General features: G+C 47.1%; 1 protein-coding gene across 3 annotated transcripts in view; it reads right to left on the bottom strand.

Annotated features, from left to right (window-relative positions):
• Liprin-beta (liprin-beta 1) overlaps positions 1-13483 on the bottom strand; it is an 85189-nt gene that overhangs the window by 51986 nt on the left and 19720 nt on the right. For all 3 annotated transcript variants that reach the window (XM_077661005.1, XM_077661003.1, XM_077661004.1), the window contains 6 exons: positions 9993-10073; positions 9499-9612; positions 8367-8498; positions 4593-4734; positions 3474-3526; positions 1428-1574 (listed from right to left, as the gene is read on the bottom strand). In XM_077661005.1, the coding sequence (XP_077517131.1) occupies positions 1428-1574; positions 3474-3526; positions 4593-4734; positions 8367-8498; positions 9499-9612; positions 9993-10073 (669 nt within the window). The remainder of the gene's footprint in view (positions 1-1427; positions 1575-3473; positions 3527-4592; positions 4735-8366; positions 8499-9498; positions 9613-9992; positions 10074-13483) is intronic.

Raw genomic sequence — 13483 nt, 5'->3', positions numbered from 1 at the left:
GTTAGGTGGGCGGATGAGATTAAGAAATTGGCAGCCACAGGGTGGGCGCAGCTGGCAAAGGACAGGGTTAATTGGAGAGACATGGGAGAGGCCTTTGCCCTGCAGTGGGTGTAGTCAGGCTGCTGCTGCTGCTGCTGCTGCTGCTGCTGCTGCTGCTGCTGCTGCTGCTGCTGCTGCTGCTGCTGCTGCTGCTGATGATGATGATGATGATGATGAAAAACATGCCTTGCCTGGAAACCTTTGTTCTGTTTGTTTTGGGAAAGTTAGCGTAAGTTCTGGTGCAGCAGGGAGTGTAGCATGTGCAATTAAAACTTAAAAAAAAACCTGGGAAATAAATTAGGGGTCTGCAAATTACTTGAGGGTGCATATTACGCGAGTAAATACAATACCTGCAATATGACTGCCCTGGTACACAGGCATTCCTTTGCATGTGTTTTGTTTGAATGTTTAATGAATGTGCAACTGACCACACCCACTGTGACCAGTCAGCGGATATGACAGTCTTACTCGCAGAAGCGCCACAGACAAGTGGGCAGGCAGCGTTTATGAGACGTTTCACCATCACCATCGCGTGTTGCGCTTTCCAAAGCATCAGTGAGAAAGATATGACAAGTGGGAATTACAACTAAGGAGTTGGGAGACCAGTGAACACTCAGAGCGCACACAATACAGGCATACGGATGTGACGATCCCATGTCATCAAGCAAACACAAAATGACCAGGCAGGCAGCCGCAAAGACTAGCAGGCCAGGCAAGAGCAACCTTTCACCAATGGCTGCGGTTTCCATATACGGAGCACCATTCCAAACTATAGGCCAAGTTGTAGTCGCAACCAGTCGAGCGCCACTGTGCGTCACTACTAGCATATTTTCGCACCTTAAATCCAATTCTCAACAACATGGCTGATGGGGTTCAGCCCCACATGAAAGTATAACTTTCTTGTCCTTAATTTTCAGGATTGCAGCGGAACAATGGTTATGCATTTTCCACCTATGCGACAGCGCAAAATGTACATGAAGACATGCCATTAATTGCTGCAGAAATTAAACAGCAGTATATGACAGGAATATCTGCTGGCAAAGGTTGGAGCAGTGGTTCAAATCAGTGATATGAGACTGCCCTTTCACCCTTGCTGTGGCAACTGCAGCTGAACGCCCCCAGCACCCTCGGTGCCTAATGACAGAAAACACCCTGTTACATCCACATGGATGTGATCTGTTTAACCAAAGGCTTGCTTCGGCTACTTCCAACGCAACGGCATCATGGTGGATGCTCCGATTTGAGAAATTCGTTTCCTAGCACATAGCCGTCAAGAGACAAGGCTCGTTCAGTATTAGAGGGTTCTGAAGGCAATCCAAGCAGACAGCCCTGTAGAGTTTGCACTAGCAGCGTTCCCAGCAGGATGCATGAACAGCTGAGCCACGCACCACATGTGAGCCATCGTCGCTGCTGGGACGAGGCGACAGCTGTAGGGGCGTGCTGGACCGCAGGGCACCCGGGGGAGAGGGCAGAGTGGCTGACGCACTCCGTGAGGGACACATGGGGGGCTTCTCGTGCAGGCGGGCTTCACTAAACTGCACACACAGGGTTGGGGAGAGAGAGATGCACTCTTTAGTGCCACTCAGTTATTCTTTATTCATTCTATGTGCAGTAGGCGGGGCTTGGCAAACACTGTGCACAGCTGCAGAGTGACACTTCCGATTCACAGGTTTTGCAACGCGACAGAGGTGACGAATTTTTTATGGCACAAGGGCATCTGCAGCTAAAGAGCTCCATGGCGCAAGGTAGTATTTTCTTCTATTCGAGATGGGGTCAAAGACCCATTTCCCAAGCATTTCTCCCTGCATAAGCCGAGCACCAGGCTAGGGGAAGCTTGTACCCATTGTATGACCGGTGGGTACCTGGCAGCACTGAGGATCGAACCCCGCACCTCCCGCATGCAAGGCTGATGCTCAAACCACTAGGCCACCGCTGTGGTTGCGAGAAAGGTGAGCAAAAAAAAAATAGAAATATAAACCACAGCATGAGGTGCCTTATCTAGACATGTTATGCATCGGGAAAGTTTATGGAAAGCTCCAAATCTCTTAATTCAAAACTCTGCAACCAGTAGAAAAAGGTTTGCCTCTGTGACCTGAAAAAGTCACTGGCAGCTATAAAAAGCACGTTTTAGTGCGGCAACACTACTACACATAGGCAGATTTTCCGATTTCAGTGCTACGCACGTTCCTCCCTGAAGCCTGCTTTGGGGCAGGCGGCCCACCTGACCACTAGGTTGTGTGTGGGCGACCTGCCAGCTGTGTACGCCTGGCAGGCCTTCTGGGTGAAGGTCTTCAATGTAAATGTTTTTCAGGGCAAAGGCACTTAATTCAAAGGCCTTTAGGACAAAAGCCTTAGGGTGAAGACCTTCATGGCAAATGTTCCCTGGGTAAAGGTCTTTATTGTAAAGGCCTTTAGGTCAAATGCCTTTAGCACATAAGGACCTTAAGTGCCCACTGTAATTGGTGCTACTACATGATATTCAGCACTTAGCCATGCTAAACCATCTGCTGATTTTTGTGTGTGTGTGTTCCTGATTACTGGGGGGGCTTCATGCTCAACTTTGCACTTTTCATAGTGGAGTGTTGAACTCTTATGCTTCTCCGTGATATGAAGCTCATGCTTAGGCTTTTAAACTACCTTGGACTTTAGTGTCAAGAAATGGCTGAATGAATGTCACCCCCAAACTGTTCACTTTCATCAAAAAAATTAAACGACTGATGCGCTGGAATAGCATAATAAGCACTGGTTTTGAGCGCGATTGGCATGAAATGAAGCTGCCTTGCTAGGTATGATTGCACTGTGCCGACAGGCTTTGATGTAAATTTCAGCGAAAGCCATCTTGTGCACGATTAATTAGGGAACTGACTGGAGTACAGTTTCTAAGCCACATATACATGATGGCTTCACACATTTAGAAATGACTGCGAGCGTGTTGGACGTGCTGCTTTGCATTGTTGATCAAATTAATCAGTTTGAGCAAATGTGGTAAGCAAACAATTGAGCTTCCGCGCTATCTTATCACTCACGATAACTGCCAATGCCATGCTTCCACTGTACAACCACCTAATTATTTTGTACAGTATCCTTTCAAGCATCACCCAACTGCTATGGTATCATCTGGCCTCATTACTGTGGTGATGGCACAACCATGGCACACATGATGGTGTGAGCACTACATATAGGCACCTTCCCTTGCTGGCTTTGCCACTCTACTCTGTGATCAGACAGTGCAGTAGATGAGTACCCGTGCTTTTCAGGCAATGCAGCAAAAGTTTGTTCTGTACAATGATACTGCAGTCAAGAAGAGTGGTTGAATGGTTTACCACAGCTAAAATGTGAACCTCAACTGAACAAGAGGCACTCCCCTGCCATAACCCCACCTTCCACCGCTATGCCCTGACACCACTGCAGGCAGATATGCCAAGGAGGCTCACCGTCTGCTTGTCACCATCGCCAGGGCCGGGTGAGCGCTCCTTCCAGTCTGCCCCTGCAAGGGAAGTCCCCGAGGGTCGGTTTCGCACCATCTCCGTCGGTCCTCACAGGCGTCGTAAAAAGTACGTGTTGGCCAGATGGCGACCAAGCCTCACTGTGGGCTAGATTTGTCAGCAGCGCAATGACAGCAAGGCAAACTCAAACCCCCATGGGAGGCAGAGCCATAAGAGGCCAGTTTCAAGGACAGGGAGTACCATGGCAATGTGGGTGACCCAAAATGATGAGACACGTCAGAAGCAGGGGACTGCATGGTGTACCATTCGGGCACTCTAGAAAGATGTGTGGACGACTGTGCATCACAGCCACTGCTTGTGTGTAGAAATCGAAACATGAAACAAAAATTTAATTATAGATCATTTACCACGTGCTGGAAAATTCGATGTGCTGATTCATGTTTACCAATGTCTTGAGGATCATTCCAAAACAAATAGCACACAACCAAAATCTGGTGTCCCTGCTCCTTTAATGCTAAGTTACACACGGCAGGAAAAATGGCAGCTATGGCTTCACAAAGCCTGCGGGGGTCGTGGTTGCTCACCAGAGGTGGCCCATTGCAGTCTCTTCTGGTTCCTCTTATGTTTACTGGAATTTAAAAATCTTACTTTAGTGCTTGACTTGAACTACAGCTTTCTATGGAATCAGCCGCAGTTTGCAACTGTGTTCTTCAAAAAAAAAATGGATCAAACCACAGTTTTAATTGCTTTCAGATGTGTCTTCGACCCTTTCCACTGATATTTGTTATTTTTCGTTTCTACAGCACAAGTATTTCGAAGGAAACTGCAAGTGATCAAGACAAATAGCAGGAAGCGGAGAACAGCCCAGGGTAGCTGCTTTATCCCATCACCACCAATGCATTCAACCTGACCCACCCTCGTAGTAAGCATGCGCACCGCTGTGTTACCAAGGATGTCTCTGAGACAGGAGACAAAGGCTCGGGATAGCATAGATTGCACCGCTCAGTGTGGTTTTGGCTCATGTTTGCCAAATACTCGCACACTCAACTGTGTGTGCAGGGAGGGGCATGTAAGGGCAGCATAGGCAGCATGAGCAGCGGAGCTCACCCAGCTTGGTAGGCGTAACACCCCGGAAGCTGTCGGCGACCGAGGACACTGAGCCATGGTGGGAGGTGGCCACCCGGCCACACCGTGTGATGAGCTCTGCTTCCCGCTCGGCCAGGTGCGAGCGCAGCAGCACCACGTCCGTCTGCACAACAAGGACACACACACTTTGCCTCAACTGAATTTTCTTCTCCAGACGAGAGACAGAGGGCAGCAATGCATGGCAGGTGAAACTAGCCACTGCCACTGACAGGTGACCAGTCGACTTTTGCACAGAAGAAAAAACAAGGCACTGGTGGTCCACAAACAAGAGTCTTACACACTGCTGTCTAGTCCCCCTGCGCAACGTTCAGGTGATGTGAAGCATGTACTGGTAGTTGTTATGTATTGGTCTCATGAGGCGCACTTGGCAGGATGCATTATGATCAGTAAAGGACTGGTTGCACCCACAATGAGTATCCGTTATAAAATATCACCTCTCCTCATGAGCCAGCCTAAGGCATAAGGAACAGGAAAGGCCGCATTACAAGCCACACCAACTAGATGTGTAAGTGACACATTGATCAGTGCAATTAGTGAGAAGGCTCTTACTTGGGCTAGTTGGTTGCTATAATTCAACATAATGGGTAGCGCGCTATGGCTAGCATTTGTCCTGTCTGGATTCTTTCTGTGTGCGTCTTCCTTGTGCACTAGCCACTATGTGGAATTACTGAGGCATGAATGGCACCGCACACGTGTCATTACCTGTGTTATCACCATTGTGAGCGGACAGCATATCAAAGTCATACTTTTACAACTGCCCTCTGAACTTATTTAACGAAACAAGGCGAAACTCCACAGCAATGGGCGTAAACATAGTGCAGTTCTGCTCTTTACAATATGAGCATTACAGTGGGAGTCGCAACCACAATTTTATGGGACCACACTTCTCCCAAAGAAGCACCCATGTATTCAAAATCAAGGCTTTTCTCAGCTTACTGAAATGATTACACCATGTAACACAGTAACAACTGGTATGGCACTAGGATGCATTGGTACCACCCCAGTCCCTATGATGTGTCTCTACTAGAACACTGCCACCCTGAATTGTAAAAGCGGGGTCATGAAATTGGCCTAAAAAAAACTGCACGAGTTAGCCATTATACCTATACGTGTAGCACATAAAACTATAACTGCGAAGAGCATAGACAGTGCATGCAAGCAGACAATTATCTCTACAGCCAGTAGATGCCACCAGCATGAGACTGGATTTGAACCTTTCGTGAACAATTACAACAATGTGCCCAAGCTTACAACACAACCCTACAAAGCCTTTAGGATGGGAGTTTTGATTCCTGGGCCAGCTTACTAGGCCTGCATTGTGTGTGTGTTCGTGCATGTGTACGTGCGTGTTTGTGTGTGTGTGTGTGCGCATTAATGATTCAAACTTAATCCTGTGCCATGTGTCTACAAACCATTCAGCACCAGAACTGACTTCCTCTGACTCTGCACACATGCTCCAGAACTGTTTATGCCCAGTGATCAAATCCCTCACGTCTCCAGGAACTTCAGCCTTAAAACAGACCATTGTTCCTTTTCTTCTTGTCCCTTTCTACAACTGCATCTGCACAAATGTAACACGACCACAGAAGTGACATGAGATCGAAACTTGAGGAAAATGAAAAACTGAGCGTTAGCTGCAGTGTGACAGCAAAGAAACTAGCTGAGTGCTGGGCTAATAATAATAATAATTGGTTTTGGGGGAAAGGAAATGGCGCAGTATCTGTCTCATATATCACTGGACACCTGAACAGCGCCGTAAGGGAAGGGATAAAGGAGAAAGTGAAAGAAGAAAGGAAGAAAGAGGTGCAGTGGAGGGCTCCGGAATAATTTCGACCACCTGGGGATCTTTAACGTGCGCTGACATCGCACAGCACACGGGCGCCTTAGCGTTTTTCCTCCATAAAAACGCAGCCGCCGCGGTCGGGTTCGAACCCGGGAACTCCGGATCAGTAGTCGAGCGCCCTAACCACTGAGCCACCGCGGCGGGTGAGTACTGGGCTGAGGGACACTAGTACCACTTCTTGCCCGGTGGCGAGTTTCAAATCAACCATGTCCCCTTGCGAGCCAGACGCCCGAGCCACATGGTCACCTGTCCCCTACCATCCCCTCTCCTTCTTCCATCTTCCTTCTTTCCCCAAAATGGGGAGGGATTTACACTTTTCCACCTGTCACATCCAACCCTCTCTCTCTCTCTCCTAAATGTGGAGAGGGTGACTTCCTCTCTCCACTATGCCACTTGCCAACAGAGGCAGGTGGTGCTGTGTATGCTGCCACCGACTGCACGAAACTGTGAAGGGATTTAATAGAAGCTAACGCTCTAAAGAAATAAATAAAAAATTCAGCTAAATTAAAAAGCAATCTCAAACAGCTCAATGCAACAAAAGCCCAAGAGCTGCCCCCTTATGAATATGACATTGTCTTCCATGTCATTCAATGTTGCTCCAAAGAAAATGCTTGAGAAAAGCTCAACACAATCAAGCGTAATAATCAAGCATAATAACGTTTCCGGTGCCTGAAAGTGTGAAAGTGCTGTTAAGTGCTTCATGCTGTCAAGTCCTGCACCCACTCACCCTCTCTGCCTTCCCTCCACACGGCTTCTTCACTGCCTGCCCTTACAAACCACTACTTCCCTTCCATTTCGTCCACCCTGCGCTTTGCCTCAACGCCCTAAGAGTGTCTAGAAGTTGGCTACTCCTCACTGCTCACAAGTCTGATGGCTGAGCTACTGAAAAAAAGTACCGAAAAAAATTTTGCGCTATATTCATGTCCTAGGGTTTGTATATACTAACATGGGATGCTTTCTGAAGCAGGTGATTCATGCAAATTCATGCAAATGCAAAACTATCCCATGACAGCCACAGTGACCGACACAGGTATGGCATGGATCAACAGAGCACTCTACTACAGTGCCTCTTTCTTCCTTCCCTCCCTCCCACCTTCATCTCTTTCCTCACAGCATGGTTGAGGTGTACACCTAGATCACCAAACACCCACCTGTATCCTGCTTGTCAAGGTATTCACACTAGAGGAAAGGTAGGAAAAAAATCACTGAGGAAAAACATTCAAAACTGGTTTTGAGTTAAGGAAAATGGGGCAGTAATTGTCTCGGGTGGTCACCTGCAGCACACCTTAAGAGTAGGGAGGAACATGGGAGTGAAAGAAGAAAGAGGTGCCTGCAATGGAGGTCTGTGGAATAATTTCAACCACCTGGCTACCTTTACAGTGCCCTCACACTGCACAGCCCAGCAGCCTCTTTGTGTTTCCCCTCCATCGCAGAGATGTACTTGCAGGTTTTTTTTTAACCCCCTTACTGTAGAGCTCAGTCTGCCCTATGGCACAGCCATAAGGCTACAGCTGCTTCGTGTATCACAATCATTATCTGTGGACTGACTCTGCTTTTGCAACGTGGCATGACATTTGTACTGCTACCTGTCATGCCACCTGAGTGCAGCCGTGTTAAAGGGGACCCAATCCCCACACCCCTTTACTAGTAGCAAATGCACCCAAGAATGATGACTGCTGCTGTCAATTAGATGCGCACCTGCTAAATTCCGAATTAAGGTGAGTAAATCTCGCTCTGCACTAAGCCAAACTTCCAGGAGATGATTAATCCCTGCCGGGCACACAGCAGTGTAGAATGGCTTTGGTCAACCACACAACAGAGCAAAATTGAGGGCACTCAACAGATGAATTGCTTAAGCAGTGCACATGGGCTTACCCACAGAGGCCACTCACCTCGAGCTTCTTGACTTTGCTCTCGAGCTCGGACTTCTCGCGCTCAGCCGTCACCAGCTTGAGCTTGAGTGCAGGGAGGTCTGCCAGCAGCTCCAGCCGGTCAGCCTCAATCTTCTTCTTCAGCATCATCTCCTGCCAGTGAGAAAGACGACTGTGCACTCGGGCAGCAACCTAAGTACAGCTGTCACAAAGAAAGCGCAAGCAGGCAACCAAACAGCATCATGCAAGAACCAGTGGCACCTGGCCAGCATGAAATATCGACATCCTCCACTGCACCTTTGCACGGGAGTGACAGTGACTGCACATGAAGCATATTGCAACACACACAAATGTGCTTGTACATCAACCGCGGTGAGAAGACTGTCTTTTTTGGACCTATTTGATGCCAGGAAGACAATGAGCCAGCTTACAATGACACCGCCCCCCACAGGGGAGGACACCTTGCCTCATACTCACACAGATCTATGGTGACACAATAGCTTTTAATTCATCGGCACTTCCTTCAGCCATCAGATTATAGAATGATTTACCAGATAGCATCACTTCTCTGTCTCATCCAGATACATTCCATCACCAACTTATCCCACATTTTACTGAAACCATTGCTTAACACGTCTTCAGTGACATCTTTTTAATGCCTTTTTTGCCTTTCTGCAGCTGTTAAGTACCATTTTGATGCAATGCTTGAACTTGCGTCTTCTTTTATGCATTTTGTTTTCTTTTTTTCATATCTGTAAGTAGTATTTTGCTCATCATATCATGAATGTACTATATCACAGCTTGTTTGTTTGCACGCTGATAACAAAATGAGCTACATGCACTTATTATTTTGCTGTTGTGCTTTAACCTGCATTGCATATCTTTTTTCTTATTTGCCTGTTGTTAGGTCTATTAATTTGTTCTTCTTTCGTGTGTTCAAGTATTTTTGGTGTGCACTGCATTTTTTTTCATACTGTTTTGCTTATTCTGTTCCAAATGCATTGTTTGCAATTTGATGCCCCCCTAACACAATGCCTTACAAGCCTGTAAGCGGGCAGGACCTATTGTGTGCCTGTGACACATTCCTAACAGCTGTACCCAAAAGCTAGAGGCCTGCCTTCCCATTGCCTCGTTGCGAGCAAACGGTGCCCACCTGCTTGAGCAGCTGCTCGGTGCGGTCGAGCAGGAGCTTCTTGTCGAGCAGGGCAGCCTCCAGCTCGGCCAGCTTGTCCTTCTGCAGCTCCAGCTGGTCGCTCAGCACACTCACCTGCACCACAGGGGGTTCGCACGAAGTAGCCGACAGTGTCTGCCTTCTAACTCTGCAGAGACCCAAGTGTCTAAGCCAACAGCGCTATGGTAAGAAAAGGCTGAGCTATGGTTAGCTGCACCTGAATGAAGGAGAGTTGTACTGCACAGCTCTTGTATGCAAAGAATAAAAACACAAAAGGACACACAAGCACTACGGTATGCACATGGCAGACTGCTCTGCCCTTCCTGTGCTGCAGAAATTGTGGGACTCTGATGCTGACCGAGCAAGTAAAATACGATGTGAGACGAGAATTCTTCAGAATTTTTAACACTCAACTGCCCTCGCTTCAAATAAAAGAGCAACAAGTGTGGTGCTGATGCCAGCTCCCATTACGATACCTGCAGCGTCAGGTTTTCTTTCTCAGCCTCCAGGTGTGACAACTTCTCCTGCAGATCACCATAGTCACCGGACAGGGGAGTCTGCAAGGGAGAAAAATGGAAAAGGGTCACGGGACAGTGCCAGCTTCTGCCTCACAAGGGTGCTGGGAACATGTGTAAAATTCTAGGCGTACACACCCAAGCCTGCACACCTAGCTTGAAAAAGCGGTACGGCTCTCATTGTATTGCTGTATAAGAGGCCTGGCACATGTCCCAGCATGAAAGATCTTCCTTTGTTCTCTTGCGAACATCAGAATAAAGATAGACGCAAGCAAACCTAACTTCAATGGACTGGTGTCCATCTTCACCAAAGAACTGAGCCAGCCAGCATGAGGTGAACTGGTCAGCGCACACTACATGGTCAAACGCAGTGTTGACTGATGAAACCAAGGACTGCCATGCTCTGCCAAGTGAGTGTGTCACCCAGGCTGACCCCTAGCAGCCGCCTAAAGGGGCATACGCCACCTGAACAGTCAGATGATCCAACAGGTGGAGGGGCTACACTTGAACTCACTTAATTTGAACAGCCAGGTTATTCCAATTGACAGTTTTGTCCTGTCAACATTCTGCATATTAAAAAGGCTCCCCTTAGTTGGAACCTCACATAATGCAAACAAGCTCTCACTCCCATAAATGTGAGTCAAATGCGCAACCTGCAAGTGTTCCCACAGTGACGGCACTCATCTACTGGATGTTCGACATTTTTCATGCACATAGCTTATTTCATGTAAGACACATGATCATAAACAGGTATAAAATGTACCATGATACTACGGCTACCATGAGCTGTTCCTGTTTACAAGCGCTCCATGACTTCTGCTCATGACAGCATGTGTGGTGTCAGTGCAAGTGCGCACAAGAACTTGTTTCAAACCACCGCTGTGAGAATGCCATTCAAAGATGTCAGCACGAAACATGCAAATAGTTCTACGCAGAGCTTTAGAGGCTGCAAGCGCAGAAGCTTTCCGCCAAAGTAGAGGGGCAAAAAGTGTCCAGATGCATTCCCAACAACTTGTTCAAGATGTTTAAATCTTGCTTGAGTTACGCATTTTTGAAAGCTACCAGCCACAGTCTGCTTTTGAAGAGCTTGAAAAGTCTGGAGCAAGATTTCAAGCGTCTGCACTGTGCAAAACACACACCATTGAAATGAGGTTTCCAAGAAGTGCGACACGACTTAGATCAACACAGTGCCACGCGAGGCACCACCCATGGTCAGCTTCAACAATGTGCAGCCAAATTACATGAGTAGAAGAAGGTATTATGAGGGGTGTGCGAATATTGAAATTTTCGAATACAAATCGAATACGAACATGGAGAAAAAATGGCTTCAAATATCGAGTATCTGGTCAGCACAAAAAAAAATTCAGAAAAGATAAACAAGCAAACATTGTTGCTCATATTTTTTTCAAAATAGTGCATGGCCTTTGCAACTGAAATAAACAAAACTAGACTGTCCGAGCACCATATAAAAAAAAAACATACTGTGCGCAGAAATGTGTACTACTTAATTGAACTGCATAACAGTATCCCACCTGTAATGTGGTCATGCAAAATGAAATCCATAACATGACAAGACCGGAAACAAAAATAACATGATGGCTAGTAAAACCTCATTAATTCAGAGTTCAAAGAAACGACAGAAATGCCCGGGTTATTCGAAGGTCGATTTATAAAATGCTCCGTGGCCCTGAAAAAAAAAATGCAAAAAATGTGGTAGTCTTATGAGGTGGCTCTGTCGTGCAAACACATGTAAGCCCGTGACGAGCACTGAGTTTCAGCATGCTGGAAGACATCGCGAACGTAAGCGAGATGGGAACGCACATTGACGTCGGAATGGCGAGACTGCTTCTAAAAAGGAAAAAAAATTACCAGCGACTTGTCAGTCAGCGCCTGAAAGTGGCACGGAGCTGAAATTGGACTACTGGCGTATGCGCGAGCTGACAGTTGCCATTGCCACGGGCTAGTGGTAAAGCTCAGAAACCAAAGCTACGCAGCCAGGTTATTTTTTTGACCTAGTGACAGGGGCCCTCCGAACGTTGTCACGCCTGCCGTTACGCCCACTTAAGAGTTGCATGGGTTACAGTGCACCATGCAATAGCTGGGATTTTTACAGGATCGCTTGCCCTGTTGTGGCACCTCGACTTGCCCCTTCGGGGGCCTCACGCGAAATTCCTCAAGTAGGCTTTCCCGCATAGCGTAGTTGACCAAAACAAGATAGTGGTTTACGAAAGTCGGCGCGGTATACGATCGCTGCCGAGTATTCGGGAATTTTCGAATATTCGGAAATTCTCGAATACAAATATGAACTGAATATCAAACATATTCGATTCGTATTCGAAATTTCGAAAATTCACACACCCCTAAAATTTGTGGGGACAGACACTTTTTTTTTTAACAAAGTGGACATGGGCTACACTAGAAACCTGGCAGACCATTTTACATCACCAGAAACTAAATAGCAGACAAAGTATAAACTGGTAGACTTAAATATACATGTCTAAATAAAGTAACACCAGGCAAAGGAGCAGTTTACTGTATTGGTACTGACACTGAAGAAAGCAATGACCGAGTACATCTGCCTAGATCGAGCAGCCAAGACAAATCTATCTAGACATCATCAGAGAAAAGGTGGTGGGAGAACATGCCCTCATCTGGGTGAACAGGTGGCAGCAACAGCAGTGGCAGCAGCCCACCTAGCAAGAATGTTCACTGCCCACCCACAACGTATGATCACACAAGGCACACTCTCAGCATAGGTCCTATCTGGACGCTAGGTCCTAGCTGGACACCACACACACTCATCAGCAGGTCAGAAGACTAGAGGGAAATACCAAGTCCAGATAGACGGAGAGATTTATGCCCCAAAATTGCAAATACCTCACTTGTATCGAGAACACAGCCTGAATAAACAAAAATGCCATAAAACAGTAAGAGACTGGAGCAGTGCCCCTTGAGAATTCCGGTAAATGTGCCTGGTCATGTGCCTTCTTTGCTGGCCCTGATTGGCTCATTGCTTCCACGTGCGATACTTCTTTGCCATGGACGGGATGTGCTGTGAAAACCAGCTAGCGGCACCACGAGTAGCAACTTCAACAGTGCAACTAATCACTCTCAGGCTCGTTCATGCTCTTTTGCTAACAGGGGGCCTGCCATTAACATGGAAGGTGATAAAGGGGAGTTCACGGCTAGCATTTCAACGGTACCGTCTGTTTAAGAATGTTGTAACAAAGGCCAGTGTGACCAGCAGGAAGGAGGTTTTGTCTTTGCTTGTTTCCTCTGACTGACCAGAATATTTAACATTTTGTCTGATTTCCTGCAGGGATGATATTGCGAAGATGACAAAAGGAGCTCCATCATTGTGTGGGGCTGTAAACGAGTAAGGATGTCAGCAATTATATTTGCAATTTCCTCAGCAATACTGTCACCTTTACGTGCAAAGAAAAAAGAGCCCT

The sequence above is a fragment of the Amblyomma americanum genome, chromosome 4 (assembly GCF_052857255.1).
Source record: "Amblyomma americanum isolate KBUSLIRL-KWMA chromosome 4, ASM5285725v1, whole genome shotgun sequence".
NCBI classification, from domain to species: domain Eukaryota; kingdom Metazoa; phylum Arthropoda; class Arachnida; order Ixodida; family Ixodidae; genus Amblyomma; species Amblyomma americanum.
The sequence above is the reverse complement of the archived record's forward strand: the minus strand, read 5'-3'. Positions and strand labels throughout refer to the sequence as shown.